At 39.5% G+C, this 24,184-nt stretch overlaps 1 protein-coding gene across 1 annotated transcript; it reads right to left on the bottom strand.

The window, feature by feature from the left end:
• Positions 1 to 702: 702 nt before the first annotated feature.
• On the bottom strand, positions 703 to 23,415 carry NEFH (neurofilament heavy chain). The gene is made up of 4 exons (XM_069760010.1): positions 22,435 to 23,415; positions 21,252 to 21,451; positions 11,973 to 12,097; positions 703 to 5,908 (listed from the first exon to the last, which is right to left on the bottom strand). Exons 1-4 carry the CDS (start codon positions 23,204 to 23,206, stop codon positions 2,962 to 2,964), a joined length of 4,044 nt encoding a protein of 1,347 aa, XP_069616111.1. The 5' UTR covers positions 23,207 to 23,415; the 3' UTR covers positions 703 to 2,961.
• Positions 23,416 to 24,184: the final 769 nt, after the last annotated feature.

The following is a 24,184-nucleotide window of genomic DNA, read 5'->3' as shown; positions in this document are numbered from 1 at the left end:
ACAGATCGAGGGGCCCAGTACAGGCACAGTTGACAACAGGGAAGGCGATAGGCGATGGGCCTCTCGATGCTTTGCCTGCACCTTTACAAGTGATGGCTGCAGAATCGAACATCGGGGTTGGCGGCCGGTCTTCATATCCTGCAACAGACTATGAGGGTAGGGGACGGCGGTGGGCGAAAAAGAATCACAGCTGTATGCTTTGGTGTTCTAGCGGGCATGCTACCAAAAAACAACCTTGCTAGGTCTTGCTTTCGGGGGAGGCCTTATATTTAGCAGTTCTATAAAACCACAGCTAGGTCTTATTTTCGGGGGATGTCTTTTTTTCAGGGAAACAGGGTGTAATGTGGTGATAGCTTTCCATGTGAACTAACCAGGGGGGCCTCTCATGCTCTGTTAACCAACTGAAGCGAGGGAGAGGTACCGCCCTTTTATTTTCAGTAGGGTTCCTGTCCTGACTGGGCGGATCCCCTCTCAGGCGTGCTGTCATGGGTTCTGGCTACCGGTAAGTGTTTTCTCCTCCACTATCAAAGGGTCAGGATAGATTTCATTGTTTGCATCTGTGGCTAAGACTTTCGTATTATATAGAAATGGTTACATGCGAGGATCAGAAACCATAACGGATCCGTAATCTATTTGTAATGTTAGAAGATTTACAGAAATATTCAATCACGCAAATTTCCAAATAAACCAGATATCCTGTCATACTTTAGAATCATTTTATTAATATATCTATATATTGCACAAATTGGTAAGCAAGATAATCGAGACTACAATAGTGCATTGGTAATCACATTTAAGCCATACATCTTACGCCACAAACCATTTCATCTGCTGCTTCATGTCCTGCTTTTCCATCTTCGTTGAAACAACCAGAATTAGTGCCTGCCCTCACCCAAGGCCTGAAAATTCAGGAGTACTTGCAACTAACCCCAATATCCCTCTATCCCAGACACTGCACTCATAGGAATCCAAAATAAGGAGAATTGATTGAAGAGTCTCCAGTTTGGAGCTGCATTAGTTGTCTCTGTGTTTGACTGTAAAGGTGGCAGGAGATTTTCTTAGGCTTGGGCCGCATTTACACATTTGGGTGTTGCCCCTTTTTTTTTAATTGGATTGGATAATTGAGTAAAATGGCTCTATCCATACATCCATTAAAAGGAATCTGAGCTCACCATGATGTAAGGGCTGAGACCCTGATTCCAGCGATATGTCACTAGCTGATCTGAAAGCTGTCATTTTGATAAAATCAATGTTTTCTCTGCTGAAGCTCTAACAGCGCTCTGATTGCTGAGCCCTGGATAATTGAGCACACACCACTGATTTGTAGCTAGCTGTATACACTGTGCTCAGGCACAAAACTGCTATTCAGTGGTGGGGGTGCGGTTACACATAGCAGTTAAGTAGGAGGCGCAAGACACCTAGTCTTGAAGTAATAATCTCCTGCTGGTAAAACACTAATTTTCTTGAAACAGCACCCTACAGCCTAGTAAATGACACATCACTGAGATCAGGTTCTCAGCCCCAACATTATGCTGCTCTCATATTACATAGCAAAAACCAGCTGAAACATTCCCTTTAAAAGGACAGATCCTAGAATGAGATCCTGGAGACTCAGAGCTTGTCTTATGCTGATACAATTTTGAAGCTCAGAATAGGAAATACTCAATAGATTTGTCCTGTGTTACGGAAAAAAAAATAATCAGCGCGTTTACACATCACACAAATATGTGAATGCAGCTTTACTGACAAAATTGTCTGTAGGAACAATTTTTCTATTTAGGCACCTCTCACTCCACCAAACACCTGCCGACATCTTAGCTTCCTGGCCCCTCTTTATATGAGGGTAACAAGGTAGGCCTAGTTTATGACAAGTTGCAACGAAGAAGGATGGAGGACTGAAATGGTCACATTACCAATAGCTGACAAGAACAAAGAGTGCAGGTGGGTGTGAAGTGTCGTCTTCATGACTGCTCTCATATGGCTGTTGAAATACACTTGTGTTACTTCCCTGAAGTTTTATATCACTACATTCATTATTTTACTAAGAAGGCATCTTGAACTGGAAGAGGTTTGTGGCTCAGGTGTCTACAGGCAAGTGCGGTACTTCTATGGACTGGTAGTGGGGGATGTGGACTCCGCACTTATACATGGCTTCTATACATCACTATCATATTCCATATTTTAGAGTAGAAATTATTGCATGTGTCCCCTGATGCACTCAACCTTCCTAATCGAGTTTTCTATATCCAAGGGTCTTGTTTTCAATATACTATTATCCCCCCCCAACTCTTTGGTGTGTTTATAAGGGCAATAGTCTGGTAACTTCATAGTTCCAGGTGTTTACTGGTCTAATAAATGAAATCAAGTAGGAAATGTTGTCCATAAGACGACTAGGTGAGATTGTTGAAAGGTGTTGGAAAGAATCCTACATGGCCATGTAACAGGAACTCCAAATGTTGTAAAATATGCAATTATACCCTCACTATATATTCATTAACTTACCCATAATCCATTGTATATATTACCATCTACTGTATGTGCCTAATACGATCAATTTGTTTTAAAGTGCATTCCTACTACATCTTACTTTCAAGACTCTCTAATAGTTACTACAGTGGAAAAAAAAGAATGCATTGCATTTGTCGTATTGCTAATAACCCCTTTATGTGACCCTTGGGTTATACCTCTCGTGTATTCTACATGTACAGTAGTATATAGTGTTACTGATTCTCAAGAATAGAACTGGACCACTGGACTAGAGGAACCTGCAGAGCTGCTGTTGCTCCTGATCACCCTAGTAAGCGGCTGGCTATTTGTCCATGTTCTGCTCAGCAGTACAGTGGGGTTCACCATCAAAGCAGTGTCTCTGAGATTGACAGTTCCAGAGCGAGATTCTTGGATCTCTTTTGACCTCTTTGGTGGTTCCAACCATCTGTGCGCGCTGGTGTTTTATAAGCTAGTTTACTTTTCACTTTTCTTTGCTTCTTGAGAGGGCTCACTTGCAATCTGATCTGTACCAGAAGACTTCTCACTTTTCTCAGGCTTAGTTTTTGTACCTTGAGTAACCCCGCCGCTAGACTGCTTTGTAGTGCTTGTATCTATCACCTTTTTTGGTAATTTTGGACTATCTCCTTTTTCTTTCATTTCTTTAGTAGGTTTCTCTGTCTCAGGGGTTTTCACTTTTTTAGGCGTTTGGTCTGTTTTTACCTCACTTGTTTTCTTTACCTTCTCTTCTGCCTTAACGGGACCATTTTCTTCTTTGACTAGCTGCTTTTCTGCTTCCTTGCTCAGCTTCTTCTCCTCTAATTTGGATTCTTTTGTGTCATGTTCCTTAGCAGACTGTTTTTCCTCTGGTTTTTTCTCTGCCTTAGTTGGTTTCTTCTCTTCTGTCTTTGATGACTTTTTTCCATCTTCCTTAACTGTTTCCTTAGTTGATTTATGTTCATCTTCATTTGGTTGCTTCTGTTCCTTAATTGGCTGCTTGTCTTCTGTGTTAACTGGAAGTTTTTCATCTGTTTTAGATATTTTTTTATCCTCTTTCACAGGTTGCTTTTCTTCTACCTTAGTTGTTTTGTTTTCTGTTTTAACAGACTTTTCCTCTTCCTTCACTGGCTGCTTCACTTCAGTGCTTGTCTTATTTTCTTCTCCCTTTACTGGTTGTTTCTCCTCCTTCTTAGTCATTTTTTTGTCCTCTTCTTTAGGGGTTTTCTTTTCCTCTTCCTTTACCTTCTGTTTTTCCTCTTTATTAGCTGGTTTCTTCTCTTCTTCTTTGGAAGGCTTCTTTTCTACCTGTTTTTTTTTATCTTCTTCTTTAGTTGGTTTAGCTTTCGCTTCTATATCTTGCTGCTTTACTTCTGCCTTAGCTGGCTTCTTTTCCTCTTCCTTTAGTGGCTGCTTTTCCTTAACTTGAGCTGGTTTCTTCTCCTCAACCTTAGATGGCTTCTGTTCCTCCTCTTTCACTGGCTGCTTTTCAACCTTTTTTTCTTTCACAGGTTCTTTTTCCTTCTTTGCCTCCTCTTTAACTGGCTCCTTCTCATCCTCTTTTCCTTTTGGCTTTTCCTCGACCATAGGTGGTTTCTTCTCCTCCACTTTAGTTGGTTTCTTTTTCTCTTCTTTTATTTCTGGCTTTTCATCAGCCTTAGGTGGTTTCATCTCCTCTACTTTAGTTGGTTTCTTTTCCTCTTCTTTTACTTTTGACTTTTCGTCAGCCTTAGGAATTTTCTTTTCTTCCACTTTAGTTGGTTTCTTTTCCTCCTCTTTTACTTTTGTTTTTTCTTCAACCTCAGGTGTTTTTTTTTCTTCTTTTACTTTTGGCTTTTCCTCCACCCTAGGTGGTTTCTTCTCCACTAGAGTTGGTTTCTTTTCCTCTTCTTTTACTTTTTGCTTATCCTCAACCGTAGGTGGTTTCTTTTCCTCTTCTTTTACTTTTGGCTTTTCCTCAAACTTAGATGTTTTTTGCTCCTCCACCTTAGTTGGTTTCTTTTCCTCTTCTTTTTCTTTAGGCTTTTCCTCAACCTTATGCGGTATCTTCTCATCCACTTTAGTTGGTTTCTTTTCCTCTTCCCTTACTTTTTGCTTTTCCTCAACCTCAGGTGTTTTTTTCTCCTCCTTTGATGGCTTCTTTTCTTCCTCCTTAATTGGTTGCTTTTCTTCAACCTTAGTTGGTTTCTTCTCTTCTGTAGGTGGAGCTTTCACTTCTTCATTCATAGGCTCCTTTTTTTTCTCATCATCTTTGGTTTGCTTTCTTTCTTCTTCCTTATCTTGCTGCTTTTCTTCTGCCTTGGATGGTTTCTTTCCCTTTGCTGGCTTTTCATCTTCCTTTACACTTTTAATTTTGTCTCCTCCTTTATCAGGTTTTTCTTCTTTTTCCTTAGTTTGATCTTCCCTGCTGGGTTTCTGTACTGTTTTAGCATCTTCTTTACTAGCTGGCTTTTTATTTTCTTCCTTAAAAATATCACTATCTTGAGTTTTGGATTCAGCTTTTTTTTCTTCTGCTTTAGAATGCTCTCCCTTTTTCGTTGACTTTGCATGTTCTTCTTCCTTATCCTCTCCCTTCCCTTCATTCTTGATGACTGTTTGCTTATCTTCTATTTTTCCAGAATCTTGCTTTGTTTTATCTTCTTTTTTATTACTGTCCGTTTTTTCTTCATGGCTAACTACCTTTTTTTCCTCCTCCTTGCCTGCTGTCTTTTGTTCATTTTTAGGCGTTTCATCTTTCGGTTCAATTTTTACAGTTTTCTTAGATGGTTTTTCATCTCTTTCCGTTTGTCCATCTTTCTCTTTTTTTGCTGCTCCAGCTTTTTCTTTGGCATCCTCTTCTTGATTTTTGATTGGTTTGTTTTTGTCTTGTTTCTTTTTTAGCTCTTCATTGTCAATCTTTCCGGACTTTCCTTGTTCTCTATCTGCAGATTTATCCTCTTGTTTCTTGGTGACATCCTTATCTTTTACCTTTATTTCACCCCCTTTGTCTGATATATGATTTTCTTCTTCCTTTCCTGGCTTACTGTCTACTTCTTTTTCTTCATCTTTAGTACTTTCCTTAACCTCATTTTCTCCATTTTCTTCTCTATCTTCTTCCTTATCTTCTAATTCTTCCTCTTCTGTTACATCAGTTTCTGCTTTTTCTTCTGCCAACTCTTCAGGTGTCTTTCCATCTTCATCTTCTTCAGGCTCCTCTATTGGAGATGTGATTACTTCTTCCTCTGTCACTTCTTCAGTCACATGAGTTTCTTCTGTCTGTTTCTCTACAATTACTGTTTCTTTGTCTGACTTTTCCACAATCTTTATTTTTTCTTCCTTTTTCACCTTAATATGCTTTGGTGTGCTTGGTATCCTTATACTTCTTGCATCAAATGGAAAATAGTCAAAACTAGTTCCAATACGACATTCTTCTCCCTCGAGTAGCTTTCTAAGAACAAAAAAAGTGGTAAAATGCATTTTTTTTAATTATTCCAAGAAAAAAAATCTTAAAATGACATTTTATGTGTTTCAACATGTACAAATACTGCAGCAGCTACAAATAGTGTACTTTATTCATTATTCTTTGTTCTTAGATTTGTCGATCATTCAGTCAATAAAAGATGATTAATCAGTTATTTCTGTGGCTATATTTTGCTAAATATTAAATAAAGGCCAATTGAAGTTTCTTTACTTACTATTCAGAATTATGCTTTATGCTAAGATATTTAAAAATGGTACGATTAATAAATGTCAAACGTTTTATGTATAAGGACTTATAAACTTACAACTTATTTACAACATAGTAACTAAAGTCTTCATTTGTTTACTATGGAGATTGAATATATGTTTCATTGCTTTTACAATGTTATGTACATAATAGAATTTGAGTAGGTAATTGTACAAATCTGATGCAGATAGTGATAACTTTTACCTTGTGTGGAACCAACAACCAATTAAAGCATTAGAAATTCAAGAAAAGAGGGTTCAATCTTTAACCCCTTCCTGACATATGACATACAGTTACATCACATGCCGGGTCCTTGACTTTGATGTGGGCTCAGCTTTCCTGACAGATGATGATTGTGTTATTGAGCCATCATCTGCTTCTAACAGCCATGGGTGAAGCAAATCATTAACCTGTAATTCAGATTGCGAGGCACCGATGGGTTGCCATGACAGCCATTGCTTGCTGAAGACCCATGTCCCTGTAGCTGGCATTATTAGGAGACCATATTTTCTCTATACATACAGTTAGGTCCATATATATTTAGACAGAGAAATTTTTTCTAATTTTGGTTACAGACATTACCACAATGAATTTTAAACAAAACAATTCAGATGCAGTTGAACTTCAGACTTTCAGCTTTCATTTGAGGGTATCCACATTAAAATTGGATGGAGGGTTTAGGAGTTTCAGCTCCTTAACGTGCCACCCTGTTTTTAAAAGGGACCCAAAGTAATTGGACAATTGACTCCAAGGCTATTTCATGGACAGGTGTGGGCAATCCCTTCGTTATGTCATTCTCAATTAAGCAGATAAAAGGCCTGGAGTTGATTTGAGGTGTGGTGCTTGTATTTGGAAGGTTTTGCTGTGAAGTAAACATGCGAACAAAGGAGCTCTCCATGCAGGTAAAACAAGCCATTCTTAAGCTGCGAAAACAGAAAAAACCCATCCGAGAAATTGCTACAATATTAGGAGTGGCAAAATCTACAGTTTGCTACATCCTGAGAAAGAAAGAAAGCACTAGTGAACTCATCAATGCAAAAAGACCTGGGCGCCCACGGAAGACAACAGGGGTGGATGATCGCAGAATAATATCCATTGTGAAGAGAAACCCCTACACAACAGCCAACCAAGTGAACAACACTCTCCAGGAGGTAGGGGTATCAATATCCAAATCTACCAAAAAGAGAAGACTGCATGAAAGTAAATACAGAGGGCTCACTGCACGCTGCAAGCCACTAATAAGCATCAAGAATAAAAAGGCTAGACTGGACTTTGCTAAAAAAACATCTAAAAAAGCCAGCACAGTTCTGGAAGAACATTCTTTGGACAGATGAAACCAAGATCAACCTCTACCAGAATGATGGAAAGAGAAAAGTATGGCGAAGGCGTGGTACAGCTCATGATCCAAAGCATACCACATCATCTGTAAAACACGGCGGAGGCAGTGTGATGGCTTGGGCATGCATGGCTGCCAGTGGCTCTGGGTCACTAGTGTTTATTGATGATGTGACACAGGACAGAAGAAGCCGAATGAATTCTGAGGTATTCAGAGCCATACTGTGTGCTCAGATCCAGCCAATTGCAGCCAAACTGATTGGTCGTTGTTTCATACAGATGGACAATGACCCAAAACATAAAGCCAAAGCAACCCAGGAGTTTATTAAAGCAAAGAAGTGGAATATTCTAGAATGGCCAAGTCAGTCACCTGATCTCAACCCAATTGAGCATGCATTTCACTTGTTAAAGACTAAACTTCAGACCGAAAGGCCCAAAAACAAACAGCAACTGAAAATCACCGCAGTGAAGGCCTGGCAGAGCATCCAAAAGGAGAAAACACAGCGTCTCGTGATGTCCATGAGTTCAAGACTTCAGGCAGTCCTTGCCATCAAAGGGTTTTCAACCAAGTACTAAAAATGAACATTTTATTTAAAATTATTGAATCTGTCCAATTACTTTTGGTTCCTGTAAAAACAGGGAGGCACATGTTAAGAAGCTGAAACTCCTAAACCCTTCATCCAATTTTAATGTGGATACCCTCAAATGAAAGCTGAAAGTCTGAACTTCAACTGCATCTGAATTGTATTGTTTAAAATTCATTGCGGTAATGTCTATAACCAAAATTAGAAAAATGTCTCTGTCCAAATATATATGGTGTGTGTAGTGGGATAAAATATAACTTTTACTGATTATAATTAAAAACAGTCCAAAAAAAGTGCAAAGTGCATACACCGACGAACAGACAAACACACATTTTGTCTGTGGTGCAAAAGGGTATCTGTCCTGAAGGATCAGGATAATTGTTTTTCCTGCATGCAACTTACCAAGGACAGGTTCCTACAGTAGGATCTGCGCTGTATATCCTTAATATGGCAATCTGACATGCTGATGAAACTAATAGTTTGATGTGCAGAGGTAATTAATGCTATATAACAGACTTGGATAGCGAGACCTACACATCCATGTATATGTATGTTTGTCTGTTCGTCGGTGTATGCACTTTGCACTTTTTTTGGACTGTTTTTAATTATAATCAGTAAAAGTTATATTTTATCCCACTACGTACACTTGATATTCTACTTTGGGATCATACCACCTGCTGCATCTATATACCAAATATATATGGACCTAACTGTAGCAATACTCTGGTATTGCTGTGCATAGTACAAACAATCAAGCGATTGCAGATTACAATTTCCTAAGGAGACTAAGAAGTACAATAGAAAGTGCAAACATTTTTATTAAAAATATGAAAAAATAAAAAACACAAAAGTTCAAATCACCCACCTTTTCCCCATTAAAAATTAAGAAATTAAAAAATGCACATATATGGTATCGCTACGCCCATAAAAGTCTGAGCTATCAAAATATATAATAAATTAGTCCAGAAATTGAATATCTTATAAGTCTTTGAAAATTGTGACACAAACAATTTTTTCTTTTTTACAAATTTTGAAATTTTGTGCAATTGTGTTGACCAGTAGAATTACGGTATATTTCCAGGTCAGTTTTACCATATAGTGAACTTGGTAAATAAAAAAAAAACAAAAACAAATGTGGAATAGCACTTTTTTTTACAATTGCAATCCATTTGGACTTTTTTCTTGCTTTCAAGTCCATCACATGATAAATTGATTGATGTCATTCAAAAGTACAGTTTGTCTTTCAAAAAACAAGCCCTCATGTGGCATGAGGATGGAAGAATAAAAAAAGTTATGGCTTTTGGAAAGGAGAGGAAAAAATGAAAATGTTAAAACTGAAATTGGCTGCAGTGGGAATGGGTTAAAGAAAACATGTTTCTTTAAAGAGAGCATGTACACTCTCCTAAATAAGAAAGGTAATACTTTAATACCCCATGAAAAAAAATGTTTTAGCTTTTTTTTTTTTTTATTAGTACTCTGTGTTGTTCTGTTCCTCTGTTGTTTTTCCTCCTAGAAATGTAGAAATTTACAACTTGGTGTTAACAGTTCCCTCATCAAAGCGGTACTGATAATGTCAGACAAAAGTAATCAAATTATTAGTGTATTTCCAGAAGCAATAACAGAGGAACTATATTCATGGATCCCACAGAATGTCACTTCTTTCCACATATGAATGTCTGCTTGGACAAGAAGTACAAACTTTGTTGGTATTTTCAGAATGGGTTCTGATCTATCTTTGTCCCCAAGTTTAAGCTTGATAATTGCTGGATAGACTATCTTTTATTTAAAGCAAACCTGTCAGCAGGATTTTGCTAAGTAACCTACACACACTGTCAGGTTGGCAGCTTTTTTTCACTGATTAAAATTATATCTGGGGTGAAGAAATCCGTCTTGTGGTTCTTGTGTAATCAGTGTTAGAAGTTTTCGGCTAATAAGATGCCTGTACTCTGGGGCGGGACTGTAGGCAGAGTGTTATCTTCCTGCTCTAAGCCAGAGAAACCAAGACCTGCTCACAGACCGCCCTGAAGCATAGTCTATTTTTTGTTCTGTCTCTATGACGAGGAACATGTTTGTGATTCCATGCGGCCTGTGGGAAGGTTTTTCCTTGGTTTCTCTGGCCTAGAACACCAAGATAAGACTCTGCCTACAGTCCCACCCTGGAGCACAGGCATGTCATTGGCTGAAAACTTCTAACACTGATTGCACAAGAACCACAGGACGGATTTCTTCACCCCAGGTATGATTTTAATCAGTGTAACACTGCCGACCTGACAACATCTGTATTTTATTTAGCAAAATCCTGCGGACTGGTTCGTTTTAAAGAGGTTGCCCAATACTTTGAAACTGATTATTAGTGGGCCCAGAGTGGTGTAGAAATAAAAAATGCCTAGCGCATTCCACAAATCTTCTATTCTAAGCACTGTGTACCCCATCGGTGTTCTGGAAGAGGCATCAGGTTATGGCTGGAGCTAATCATCAGCTGCAGCAGTCACTCTTCGTCTGAGTGAAAAGAAATAGCCAGGAGACGAGCAGGGGACACGGTACGGATTACAAATGAGCAATAGGCCCATTAGTAATAAGTAGTGCACAACTCCTTTATTTGTCGCAATTTACTTTTCCCAATCAATTGATTTGCAGCCAACCCCTTGTTCACGTATGCAGCTGATCAAAAGGCCAGCTTTAAGTGCAAAAGGAGTTGTCTTCTTAAGAATTTACAATATACGTAATTAATAGAATAATATTTTTAATTAGAAATTAAAAAGAGGATAGACATGTACAAAAGATCAGTTGCACTTCCTAAATTTAAACAATGTAAATCTTTATTAAGTACCAAATACGAAAATCTATTAATGAAAAATAAAAACATTTAAAAATGAGCATATTGCGCCAGCACCTGCTTCCTACACCAAAAATTGGCACTGAGATTCATCCCATACTACCAACATGATAACCAATAGAGCCATGTAAAAATGGTGGATATCTGAGATAAGTATGAATGGACACTATCAGTAAAGTGATATCAAGTAATACTCAGAAAAGAATAATGCAGCATCAAAAGAATATATAAAAGATATAATATACAAAAGAATATGTAAAAGAGACTAAGCAATATATACAGTATGTGCAACAAAGCGTGCATAGTCACCTAGGTAAACTGGCCCATAGGAAAAGCATCATACTGGAACGAGGACCCAACATTCACCACAAGAGGTGGCTTCTTCAGGGGTAAAGGTTGTTGAGGTTTTTGTGTTTGTTTTTTAATTTAAATTTAGAAAGTGCAACTGATCTTTAGCATTTGTGTTTTTTTCCTCTTTTTTTAATTGCATCTGTCTTAGGCCGGGGTCCCACTAGCGTATCACATCCGATGCGAGAGCATTGGATGCGATATGCTAATGACTCTTGGCTCTTGCTCTGATGATCCGATCCTCTCGCATGACAGGATCTGAACACAGCTGAGGAGAAGACAGAGAAAGCAATTTCTCCATCTCCTCTGAACGCAGGTGACATCCGAGTGCAGTGTGATGCTTCACACCCACCCATAGACTTGTATGGTTGAGTGCAAACCGATGCTGGGATTGTTTTTTTCATGGTGAATGACTACTTCATAGTGTAACGCTGGGCTGAGTGCAATCAGATTTTTTTATCAGATTGCACTTGTCTGATTTATTCGCTCGTGTGAGTGAGCCATTACACGTATTTTGGTTTGCACTCCTTCCATGCACAGATGGTGCTCATTCCATTGTTACTTTTTTGTAAATTCTTATAGACAATCAGTTTTTTTTAGAAAAATAAAGTCAGACTTCAGTAGGAATTTTGAAGATAAAGCTGGGTTATAGCCTAAGTTGTATAGCCAAGACCACTCTTACCTATATGCAGCAATCTCAATATCCAGAGCCATCTTGACATTCAGCAAGTCTTGGTACTCGCGTATCTGAGCAGCCATTTCCCACTTGGTATTCCTTAGTTCATTTTCCAATTGATGCAAAGTTTCCTGAATTGCAAGAAATGTTAGACCATGTCAGTACGAAGTTCCATAGTGAATATTCACAGATGTCTTGCTTATAGCTGGATATAACTGTGACTTTACAAAGTATGATATTTTGTTATGTGGATTGGGCCACGTATGGTTAAAACAATAAGCTTAGTGTAACGCCGGTAATGCTGTGAGAGTTGACAAAAGAGGAACTCTGATCTGCAATTAATATTTTTGTAAGCAAATTAAAATCCTTTTTTTTGTTAGAGAGAGCCATACTGTTGTAATGCTATAATATTACAACATGTGCCATGATTTTAGTGTGTGATTGGGTTGGTTAGTGGTAGACAAGTGTCTCAACCAAAAAGACGACTATCTAAAATGATATGTAAAATCATCTCATCATTTTTGTATAGCTTTTTTTTATTTTGTAACGTTTGCATCCTTATCTGGTCCTGCTTCAATGGCGCGCCATGTCACCAGGGGCTACCGTATTCATTTTGCAGTCAGCGCTAAAGATGGCGGAGACATCATGGGCAATACCTCTGGATGGCACAGGCATGGTCTAGCAAGAGATGGGACATGAGATGCCACCCAGTCAGGCAGAATAGGTGGGTTTGTGTGTGCATACAGCTGGGAGTTGCCATTTATAAGTATATACTGTAGTTTGCCTGGTCTGTGTTACACTGCTACCTCACCCAGTTATTTGATACCTGTTGCCGATCCTTGGCTGACTTAAACTTCCGTTTATCTACCTGTGACTCCATCTTCCTGGTTCTGACCCCAGCTATCCTCTTAACCTTGTCCATGCATCATGATTTTGTCTAGGACCTGCCCTCGCTGGTTTCAACATAAATAGTTTACTTTTCTTTTCCAAAGTTGTGCCACTGGCCAGTACCTACTCCATATACGCAACCCAGGGGTCCCTGTTATAAATCAAGATATCTGTATAGGAGCTAAAGGAAGAAGGTCAGGGTACCTCTTAGACCTGCAAAGTGGAGTGTCTTGGACAAAACCTGTTTGTAGAAACCCTATTAGGAGCAGCCAGTCTTCCACGAACAGTTCACCTTTATAGTAACATTTTAGAAATAATATTAACTTACTATGTAGAGGTAGAAGTCACAGTGTATTACTTTAGCATTGTATAGTGTGAATGTTGGTCTTTATATAGTGTGTTTTGCTCATTAAAGTATAATTCCCAAAATCAAAGGATAGAGATAACTCGCAATTCTGTGAGTGGTAGGAAATGCCTCCTTGGAATGGAGTAGTGGCTCCTCACGCTATTTGTTTTCTATGGCACTGCCAGAGATAGCTGAATACATTACTGTGTATGCAGCAGTGCCATAGAAAATGAGTGGACCAAGAGTACACATGCTCTTTCACCACTCTATTCTTCTGGGATTTAAGAGCCCCATTACTGGGAACACTAGGTGACCCAGTGACTGCAACTGATCCATAAGTTATCATCTATCATTTTTAGTAGGTGAAAACTTTAATGTGAAAATTCCTTCAACATTTTGAAAGTAATATCGTGCAATGGCTATTATTTCTCTGAATGAAGTCTGAGAGACTTCTAAACTCTGTTTTTTGTCTAGTCAGCTCTCTGGAGGTTCTGCATTAGTTCCTGACTAGGAGCAGCAGTTTCAGGCTCTGATAGCAGATGCTGTCCTTCCTTGGTCAACTTCCATACTATGCATGGTTTCAAGGGCTTGGAATGCTCTACACAAAGAGACAAAGGGGGTTCTGTTCTCTTTCAATCAAAATACAATGAAAATTACTTTCATCTTCCACTGTTCTGCCTCACAACCTTCTCTGACAGACCAACTTGTTCATCTGTACAGCCAGAAGTAGAAATTGCAGTACAAGTTGTCATGACACAACTCACATGAAGATGCTGTAAGTAGAGGTAGAACGACAGCAGCTGTACAGATTGAGGCACCATATGCGGGTACAGTATATGGAGATATTAATTGTGGGTATAGTAAATAGATTATTTTATTACTCACCTGTAAAATTCTTATCACTGATTTCTATGAATGACACAGAAGACTGAGGGTATAGGCTACTGCCATTACTTGTCTCATCTCTGGCCATGGTCCCTGGCTGGATCCTCTAACTACTGTATATTCATACATATCTGTCTGCATTTGTGCAGTCACACTCTGATTCATTCTGCCCGTGATTTGGGTTGCATGAAGCAGGTGACAGATTCCCTTTCAGTGGAATGGAGACACCAGTGTTCTCAATTTGAGCGTCTCTTTGACGGCAGCAATAAGACTGCCCACCATGAAAACCATGATTGTTAGTTACTGGATGCAATGTTCACACAATTGGTTTACCTACAGAGGGGGCAATATGGCCACCAGACTCTCACAGTAACTGCATAATAATGTTGTTTAAAAGGTTGTACATTAGCACTCTACGAAAAGGGATAATATATAATCTCTGAGAATGAGCCTACGCAAATGAAAGGAAGACCAAAAAAAAGTACTCTCGCAAATGCTTTGTAGGCTGAAAATGAGATGGAGGCTTAATTAAAAAGCACTATCGGGCTGCATTGTTATGTGCCATGGATTTTAATAAGGCTCTGTGGAGCTGAGGCCTGTGTGAGCAGTAGGAACAGAGTGCAGCTTGAAAGGTTACTGTGATTCACCTACTAGGCCTCAAGAAGCCGGGAGCTAAATTTTGCAAAACTGACAACTGAATCTGGCCTGGAAAAAATAAGAAGCTGCCTGGAGGAAGAAGGCAGCTGTGGAGGACGAAGACACTGTGCTTGAAGGCCAAACAAAAAAGTAAGAAGAAAGTTGGCTAAACATAACAATGGAGGTATCAATGATCAATGAAGCTGGGGGCTAGACTGTGTAGGGGATGCCAACATGTCTAATCAGAGTTGAGATTATGGTCTTCTCTTTCCCCTAATCGGACAATCAAGACCATGATATTCACAGTTTATGAGGGCATAATTCGTACAGATACATGTAATATAATATCATAAAAGTCCTTACTTTTTGGTTTTGTTATACATGGGAGGAGACTCAACTTGAATGTTTGTGTCAAGTCCCATGAACCCTTATCATTCATCTCTGCGTAAAGTCTGCTTGTCACTGATTCTTATTACTTTACAAGTGCAATTCTTACCCAACCCTACACAAAATGGAAAACCACTACTCCCAGGATGTTGCTTCATAAATCTCTGTCGTAAAAAGCAATGCACTCTAATGCTAATAGAGGCTTCTAAATTGAGACATGAAATTACAGAGTCAGAGAGAACCTTTTCCTCAGCATGGTGTGCACGGCTGGCATATTACATCCAAACACAGTTGGTTCCGACCTTCCTATAACTGCAGGCTTTACCATGTTATTAGCCAGAGGTAAGTGTTCACACTAGGTAGACAGGTCAGGGACCCATCCGATCCATGAGATTACCTTGACGTTTGGTGGATGGGCTCACATTTTTTGGCCAAATCTTGTGCTAAGCATCTCATGTGTTTTTCATAGATTTCACAAGCCATTATGCTATTCACATTTCATGTAGCACACATTTCCTTGCTTTAGTACAGTTGAGTGCAGCCATTAATCTATTTGCTATGTTAGTCTTTATTGGTTATGCACCAGTTCAGACTAGATCAGTGAGTTTTCCTATATTTACTATGTGCTATTTTTTTCTGACTTGAATGCCCCGCCCTTCACCATGCTGTGATTTTAATTACATCCAAACACAGCTGGTTCCAACCTTCCTATAAATGCAGGCTTTACCATTTTATTAGCCAGAGGTAAGTGTTCACACTATGTTAGGGCTAGCGGAACGCACCGAGTAGAAATAGATATTTATTATAAATGGTGCGTTCGCAGCCCGGGGTCCACCGTGCAGGAAGAACCTGCTGCTAGTGAATGGCGGCACTGTTTGGCGGTATAGACTAGCTCTGTTACCTCACAGAGCAGCCGCGAGAGGAAAGCACTGTGCCCTGTTAGCCTCACAGGAGCACAAGCTTACTGCCTAGCTGATAGCAGTCTGTGGTTATTCAACATGCAATCTCCTCACCGGAGAAGCCGGTATTCTAGGGGCTTATTTCAGCCGGGTCCCTGAACACTCTCATACAATCTCCTCACCGGAGGTGCTGGTATTCTAGGGGCTTATTTCAGCCGGGTCCCTGAACACACTTATGCATAACCACACTGGCGCAAAGAACATATGACTTGATACTAGCGCATGGCCGTGCGGCCATGCGAGCCTTAAATAGTTACAGCACGTTTAGGACCTATCAAAGAAGGACCAATGGAGTGCTGCAGCACCTGAGCATGTGACCCTAGATCTCCAGTGAGAGATCTCGCCCTGGGCATGCTCAGAGTGCAAAGCAGGATTTAGTCCTAGCACCTACAAGGACCTTAGCTGCAGTATCTGATCATGTGACCCTCGATCTCCACTGAGAGATCTTACTCTGGGCATGCTCAGAATGTGAAAAGCAGGACTTAGCCCCAGAAGCGTCCGCTCGCCGCTGCCCAGCACTGACTTCAATGGCAGAAGCAGGAAAAGCAGCAGTAACTCTTAGCACAGAGTCAGACTGAGCGAGACGCTGGGATCGACGTCTCCGCTGAGCAGGCTCCACTGCGGCAGGAGAAGAATGGGAGACCGCAGCGGAGATGGCCCGAGATTCCCCCTGTGCAGAGGCAGGAACTCGACCCCTAACACACTAGGCAGTCAGCTCAGGTACCCATCCGATCTGAGATTACCTTGACGTTTGGTGGATGGGCTCACATTTTTTTGGCCAAATCTTGTGCTAAGAATCTCATGTGTTTTTTTTCATAGATTTCACAAGCCATTATGCTATTCACATTTCCTGTATCGCACATTCCCTTGCTTTAGTACAGTTGAGTGCAGCCATTGATCTATTTGTTATATACAAAGGAGGTGCACCAACAGAGAGCAATGCTCTGGCAAGCACAGGAGTAGATGATGACTACAACATCCATAACTAGTGATGGATGACTGGTTATTACAGCTTAGTACCTAGTGATGCTTTAATAAAACATGAATTAATCACAAATCCTGTAAACCGTATTTCTGATTGCAGATCAGCAAAGGTCTTTTTTATTTAGTATCATGTGGATAACATCCAGGCAGAAATATGAGGCATAGTAGACAGATGGATTACACCAAACTCTTTGCCCATAGTTTTTTTTATTGTTGCCAAAAACAGCAAACCGTTTGTTAAAAACTGGTCCTCTTAAACCTGTCCATAAAATTATCTATGGTTTTAATTTTCTTGGTAAATAATGATTACTTTATGAGTCAATATCTATAGTATCCAATCAGGAACCCAAAATCAAAGGTCCACACTGGACCCTCAGCTGCCATTAAAAAAAATTATTAGGCTCCCATGATTGCCAATGAGAGTAACACAGAGTGACCCCTCTCCTAGTCTAACCATTTAGATGCCTTGATAGTCATCATGGCATATTAGGAGTTAAACTTCTGCAATTAGAGCTAGCTCCCAAAGCAGTTAGCAGCAGCATTCTTCCCAGTTCTGCCGCACCTATACGGAGGATGCTGGTAGAAGTGAGCAGATGCCAGCACTGGGGCCCACTGGTGTGCAGTACGCCACAGCAGCCAATTTTGTCATTTAAAACCCTATCTTGGAATATAAAATTATTTCTAGCTCACCGCAGAACTATTTAATATGGTAAAATGCAGGCCTGGATGGTGACATGATTCCACTGTGAGGAAGAAGCCTTCATTTTAAATCTGAGTTGTCTCATCAAGTTAATTCCTTTTATTAGTATCCCAATTATCAGCCCAGTTGACTAGCTGCTACCTCTGAGTAAAACTGACACTGTCGTAAATCTTCCTGCATGTGGTGTGCCATTCGGGCAAAAAAAAAAAGAAGCTAACCATATAATTCATGGGCAAGAAATGGAATACAGAATGAGACAATACATTTAAATGAGAGTTCGTCAGTTCTCCTGAATATATTTGTATTTTCCCCCTTCGTCCTAGCATGGATTATGTCTACCTAAAGCAGAAGGGGAAGCCATGTTGGGACTATGGTGCATGCAATGGATTAACAGTTGGATGTACCCAGAGATCGAGGGAATCGGGAATTACAGTTGAGATCTGTGTTCTGTTATTTAAAGTAAGTGGACCCCAAAGAGTGGCATTTAGGTATTTATGGCTTCACACTGTGTAATTTTTAGTCATCTATAGGTTCATCTATGGTCTGGTGTAGGGACAGCCACCATTGAGCAAAGCTTCCATTGACGCTGTATATAGGGTGTCAACCTTTGCAGTTAGGTAAGGACTAATGTTTCATCATAGAGTTTACTAGGACATAATAGATATACATGTAGCCTTTCACTTTTGGTATATCTATCTTATTGATTTGTTTTATGCCGTTACTATTTTTAAGGGCCTCGATAGACTTCATTACTATAGCGTGCAATTGGTTATAATTACTGACTCTCTTAATATAATAAGGCATTTGGTTTTATATTGGCCATATAGATTTTGTTGTTAGTTGTTAGACAATTATTTACTGATTAGTACATAATTACTACATGATTGTATGTTCATTTGTGGTCTACGTTGTCCTGTCCTCCTATTATTGCTGGATATAGCTAATAATTGGCTCTGCTGACTAATGCAGTGTATTTTAATGCTAGAGTGGCTAGTTGGTCATTGGTCCCTACCGTTAGTCTTTTCAAATATAACGGTTTTAGACTTACATTAGCTTATTGGGTTCAACAAGTTAATATTTAGAAATTGGTTTATAATTGTGTTTTCTAGTATGCAGCTAAAAGTCTATCTAAATCATTGGGAATTAATATTACTCCCGATATTTCCACTTTCTAATTTTCTATTGTGTCTCCTTGATTTTGAACTGTATTTAAAAGTTTATGTAATAAAGTTTTCAATCATATTTCCTGTTTCTTCCATAGTCTTTACTTCTAAAGGCAATGCACATATTTAATTCCCTTTAAGGCCTCATTCAAACTTAAATTTTTTTATGCGCTTGTTTTATGAGTTTTTTTCATGGATAGAGCACAAACCCATTATCGTCTAAGGTTCTTTTCAGTTGTCCATATTTTTTTTTTTTTGTGGATCACGTGTTTATAAAAAAAAAAATCCCAGACACATCTATGTATGATCCGAGTCAAGGATCAAAATCACGTATACAAGATTATGGGTCTTGAAGTTTCACAGGTTGAGCAGTCATCAAAAATTGCATCTAACGTCTTGAACACCTCTTTTACGTAAAAGGAAGGGATCTTGCCATACGATTCACAGCAACTGCATGGTGTATGAAGCAGTGGCATCAGATATTGATGACCTCTCCCAAGGACAGGTCTTTAATAATAAAGTTCTGGAAACCCCTTTAAGAAATAGATTTCAGTGAATATCTCAAATCTCCCCTGATACATTTTATAACCCGCAGTGACACTGATACTGTGAATTCATCAGTATATCCTACTGCACATACACTACCATTCAAATGTTTAGGGTCACTTAGAAATTTCCTTATTTTTCAAAGAAAAGCACAGTTTTTTCCAATGAAGCCAACATTAAATGATTCAGAAATACACTCTATACATTGTTAATGTGGTAAATGACTATTCTAGCTGCAAACGTCAGGTTTGTATTGCAATATCTTCATAGGTGAATAGAGGCCCATTTCCAACAACCATCACTCCAGTGTTCTTATGGTACTTTGTGTTTGCTAATTGTTTAAGAAGGCTAATGGATGGTTAGAATACCCTTGAAAATCCTTGTACAAGTATGTTAGCACAGCTGAAAACAGTTTGGCTGATTAGAGAACCTATAAACCTGACCTTCCTTTGAGCTAGTTGAGAATATGGAGCATTACAATTCTTGGTTCCATTAAACTCTCAAAATGGCCAAAAAAAAGAACTTTCATGTGAAACTCGACAGTCTATTCTTGTTCTTAGAAATGAAGGCTATTCCATGCGAGAAATTGCCAAGAAACTGAAGATTTCCTACAACGGTGTGTACTACTCCCTTCAGAGGAGAGCACAAACAGGCTCTAACCAGAGTAGAAAGAGAATTGGGAGGCCCCGCTGCACAACTGAGCAACAAGACAAGTACATTAGAGTCTGTAGTTTGAGAAATCGACACCTCACAGGTCCTCAACTGGTAGCTTCATTAAATAGTACATGTAAAATGCCAGTGTCAATGTCTACAGTGAAGAGGCGACTCCAGGATGCTGGCCTTCAGGGCAGAGTGGCGAATGAAAAGCCATATCTGAGATTGGCTAATAAAAGGAAAAGATTAATATGGGCAAAAGAACACAGACATTGGACAGAGGAAGATTGGAAAAAAGTGTTATGGACAGACAAATTCAAGTTTGAGGTGTATGGATCACACAGAAGAACATTTGTGAGATGCAGAACAACTGAAAAGATGTGGGAAGAGTGTCTGACGCCATCTGTCAAGCATGGTGGAGGTAATGTGATGGTCTGGGGTTGCTTTGGTGCTGGTAAAGTGGGAGATTTGTACAAGGTAAAAGGGATATTGAATAAGGAAGGCTATCACTCCATTTTGCAACGCCATGCCATACCCTGTGGACAGCGCTTGATTGGAGCTAATTTAATCCTACAACAGGACAATGACCCAAAGCACACCTCCAAATTATGCAAAAACTACTTAGGGAAGAAGCCGGCAGCTGGTATTCTATCTATAATGGAGTGGCCAGCGCAGTCACCAGATCTCAACCCCACTGAGCTGTTGTGGGAGCAGCTTGACCGTATGGTACGCAAAAAGTGCCCATCATGCTAAACCAATTTGTGGGAGGGGCTACTGGAAACATGGGGTGAAATTTCTCCAGATTACCTCAGCAAATTTACTGCTAGAATGCCAAAGGTCTGCAATGCTGTAATTGCTGCAAAGGGAGCATTATTTGACGAAAGCAATGTTTGAAGGAGAAAGTTATTATTTAAAATAAAAATATTTTTTTCGAACCTTGTCAATGTCTGGACTAGATTTTAAATTCATTTGGCAACTCATTTGATTAATAAAAGTATGAGTTTTCATGGAAAACCCCAAATCGTCTGGGTGACCCTAAACTTTTGAACAGTAGTGTATTTAGGGAAATATATAGAACACGTACTCTTACCATAACTTTTATTAGTCAGAATCTGAGCCATAGTGATGACATGTTACCTGGTAAGACGTCAGCTCTGCCTGGTGCCGATCCTCTAAATCCATGCATTGTCTCTCCAAAGACTGCTGAGATCCTTTCAGAACTTCAAGTTGGGTGATTTTGCTTTGAAGCTGATGTCGGTAGCTGGTTATTTCATCGCTAGCCGAGCGAATAGCTTGGGTATTCACGTTTGAAGCCTCATTTAGTTTCTCCAGCTGAACTGTTTAGAAAAATGAATAGAAAATCTATGTAAAAATATATATTAGTAATGTAAGATGTCCGGACCTATAACTGGTACTGCTATAGTGTAATAACGGCTGCAGAAGGGACAAGCAGAGTCAATGATGGATTGTCCATATTACAAAAATCGCATGGAATTTTTCGTCTTTTTATCTTTTCTTCTAATATAAATACTAAATTGATGAGTATCTAATGGTATGACGTACTGTAGATGCGGAGAGAGTTAACACTCCTGCATGGTTAAGAAATTATAGCTGATAGGTGTGGTCCCTAAGTGGGGGGGGGGGGGCAATTTGTGACCACGTATTGCCAAATGATCCTACTAACGAGTAGAGATTGTCCAAGGTAAAGAGGCTTTTTAAAGCTTTTTTTTAAGCTATAAACCTTGGCTTATAAAGATTTTCAAACAAATGAAATGCACAGAGAAAAATATCAGAAAAACACCCACTAGGTATAAGGACACTTTCTCTAAAATAGCAATATTTTTAATATTACAATATTATCTATCCCTTGATTAAAAATTAGCATCAGTGAGGTTTATTGCAGCACAAGAAAGGACTGCGAATGAGAAGATGAGAAGACGTGTGGAGACTAATATAGAAACCAAACATGACTCAGGAATTTCAAGTGCTAGGCTGTAACCCCTTCCTAGCGCGAAGGTAAAATCAAATGCATTGCTTTATACTTAGTTATCTGCTGGAAAACCCTGCGATGCCAAGACTGAACAACACAATAGATGATTCAATACACATCATATAATCATATGCTGTGCAAGAGAAAAAGAACATTTTTTTCCAGTCTCTATTAAATATTTAATATAAATCATAGCAATATCTACAGTATAATACAATGAAGTAGTAAAGAATGTATGTATGTGTGTTGGTATCAGCCCATGCAGATAATTTTAAGACTAATGATTGTCAGATGGATGTAGATGTCTGTACGTGATGTGTGCGTGCTCACCTTGGAACCAGTCTTGGGTCTGCATGTTATTTCTTCCTATATGGCCTTCCAACTGAGCCCTGATTTCCTTCAGAGCAGATGCCAGGTCCACTCCAGGCATTTCTCCAAATTGTTGTGTTGACACTTGACTGCCTTGTATCTGCCTAAGCATCTCATCTACATCTTCTTGGTGACTTTTGCACAGGTGGCTTACTTCATCCTGCAGAGCCTGGACCTTCCTTCCAATCTGTTCACTTTCTAGGGTACAATCCTGTAAGTATTGCCTAAGTGCCCTCTCAGCAGACACAGACTCTTCCTTCATTCTCTCCTCTTCTTGTGTCTTTAACCTCAGTAAGTCAATGTCCTCATTAAGTCGGTTTGCTTCCAACTGTTCTTGAATATTTTCAGAGTTTATTTTCAGGAGCTGGTTGCGAATATCTTTAATCTCTCTTTGATATAACTGGCCAATGGCAGAGATGCCAGCCTGCTGCTTCCTTAGGGCTGCTGCCTCTTGTTGTAAACTCTGGTTCTGTTCTTCCAGTCTCCGCACCTTGTCTATGTAGCCAGCAAACCTTTCATTCAGCCCTTGCAAGGCCTCCCTTTCATCCCTTGGACCATTGGGGGGCTCAGGACTTTCACTGTAAGATGGGGCACTTCTACGACTCCGAGTCTGAGATTGAAAACTACTGCTACCACTGTGGGTTAAGGATACAGAACTAGATCTAAGGTAGCCATCTGCAGGTCTTCTGTAGGTAACAGGGCCTACTGAGCGATCCATGCCGAAGCTGAGCATTATGAAGAAATGGAGGCAGCTAGAAGGTACAGAGAGAAGAAGAAATGCAAAGAGTCAAAAATGTCACATGAAATGGGAACAGACAAGTAGGCAATAGAATCACAAAGAGTGATGACTCATGCACAGAATGAAAGACCAGGTAGATGTATGGAGCTGTCCACAGCCTAGAGTTCTGAAGCACACACAAGGAGAGAGATGCAGGGCACTGCGGCAGATAGAGGACAGCATCAGCTTTTATACTGCAGCAAAGTTCTCAACTCAGCAAAGCAGAGACACCACCCCTGCATCACACTCATCATCTTACACGCTGACTCTGAGCGAGCACAGCATTACAGGCTGTCACTACCATGCACCAACATTTCCTTACATACAGCATTGTGCAGGAAGAGATGTCTATAGATGTTATATGATATTGACTCAGGATGAATGCTTTCACTTACACAATGTATAATCATAAGAATGCAATGTATAATAACGCACATATAATGTATGATGACATCTAAGTGGCAACATTACATGAAACCCCGCATAATAATATATATAACAATGTAATCTGTGAAAAAGACAGAGCAAGAAAACTGAAAATGCATGCTGCAGTAAAAGAAAGTCAGATACTGACCATCACATATAATATTATCTCCTCACCAGGATATTGCAGTGAAGAGTTAGTTATTGCAGTGAAGTGATAACTAAGTAGCTTAGTGAATAAAATATATCTCAATCCCACTGAGAGTCTATGGTCAATCTTCAAAAAGCGGGTGAGCAAACAAAAAAACACAAATTGTGATAAATTACAGGCACCAATTAAACAAGAATGACTTGTGATCAGTCAAGATCTGGCCCAGCAGTTGATATCTCGCATGCCAGGATTAATGACAGAAGTCTTGAAAAATAAGGGTCAAAAAGGAAAATATTGAGCCATTGCATAAACTTGATGCATTTGTCAATAAAAGTGTAAAACGTGAAATGCTTCTAATA

Source organism: Ranitomeya imitator, chromosome 1, assembly GCF_032444005.1.
Source record: "Ranitomeya imitator isolate aRanImi1 chromosome 1, aRanImi1.pri, whole genome shotgun sequence".
Lineage (NCBI taxonomy): Eukaryota > Metazoa > Chordata > Amphibia > Anura > Dendrobatidae > Ranitomeya > Ranitomeya imitator.
The sequence above is the reverse complement of the archived record's forward strand: the minus strand, read 5'-3'. Positions and strand labels throughout refer to the sequence as shown.

Excerpts from the sequence above, each read along its gene's own strand:
- NEFH (XM_069760010.1), bottom strand. The coding sequence starts at position 23,206 with ATGCTCAGCTTCGGCATGGATCGCTCAGTAGGCCCTGTTACCTACAGA. Across the intron at positions 21,452-22,434 it reads GACCCAAGACTGGTTCCAAG|TTCAGCTGGAGAAACTAAAT; the intron begins GTGAGCACGCAC and ends TTTTCTAAACAG. Across the intron at positions 5,909-11,972 it reads ATTGAGATTGCTGCATATAG|AAAGCTACTCGAGGGAGAAG; the intron begins GTAAGAGTGGTC and ends TTTTGTTCTTAG.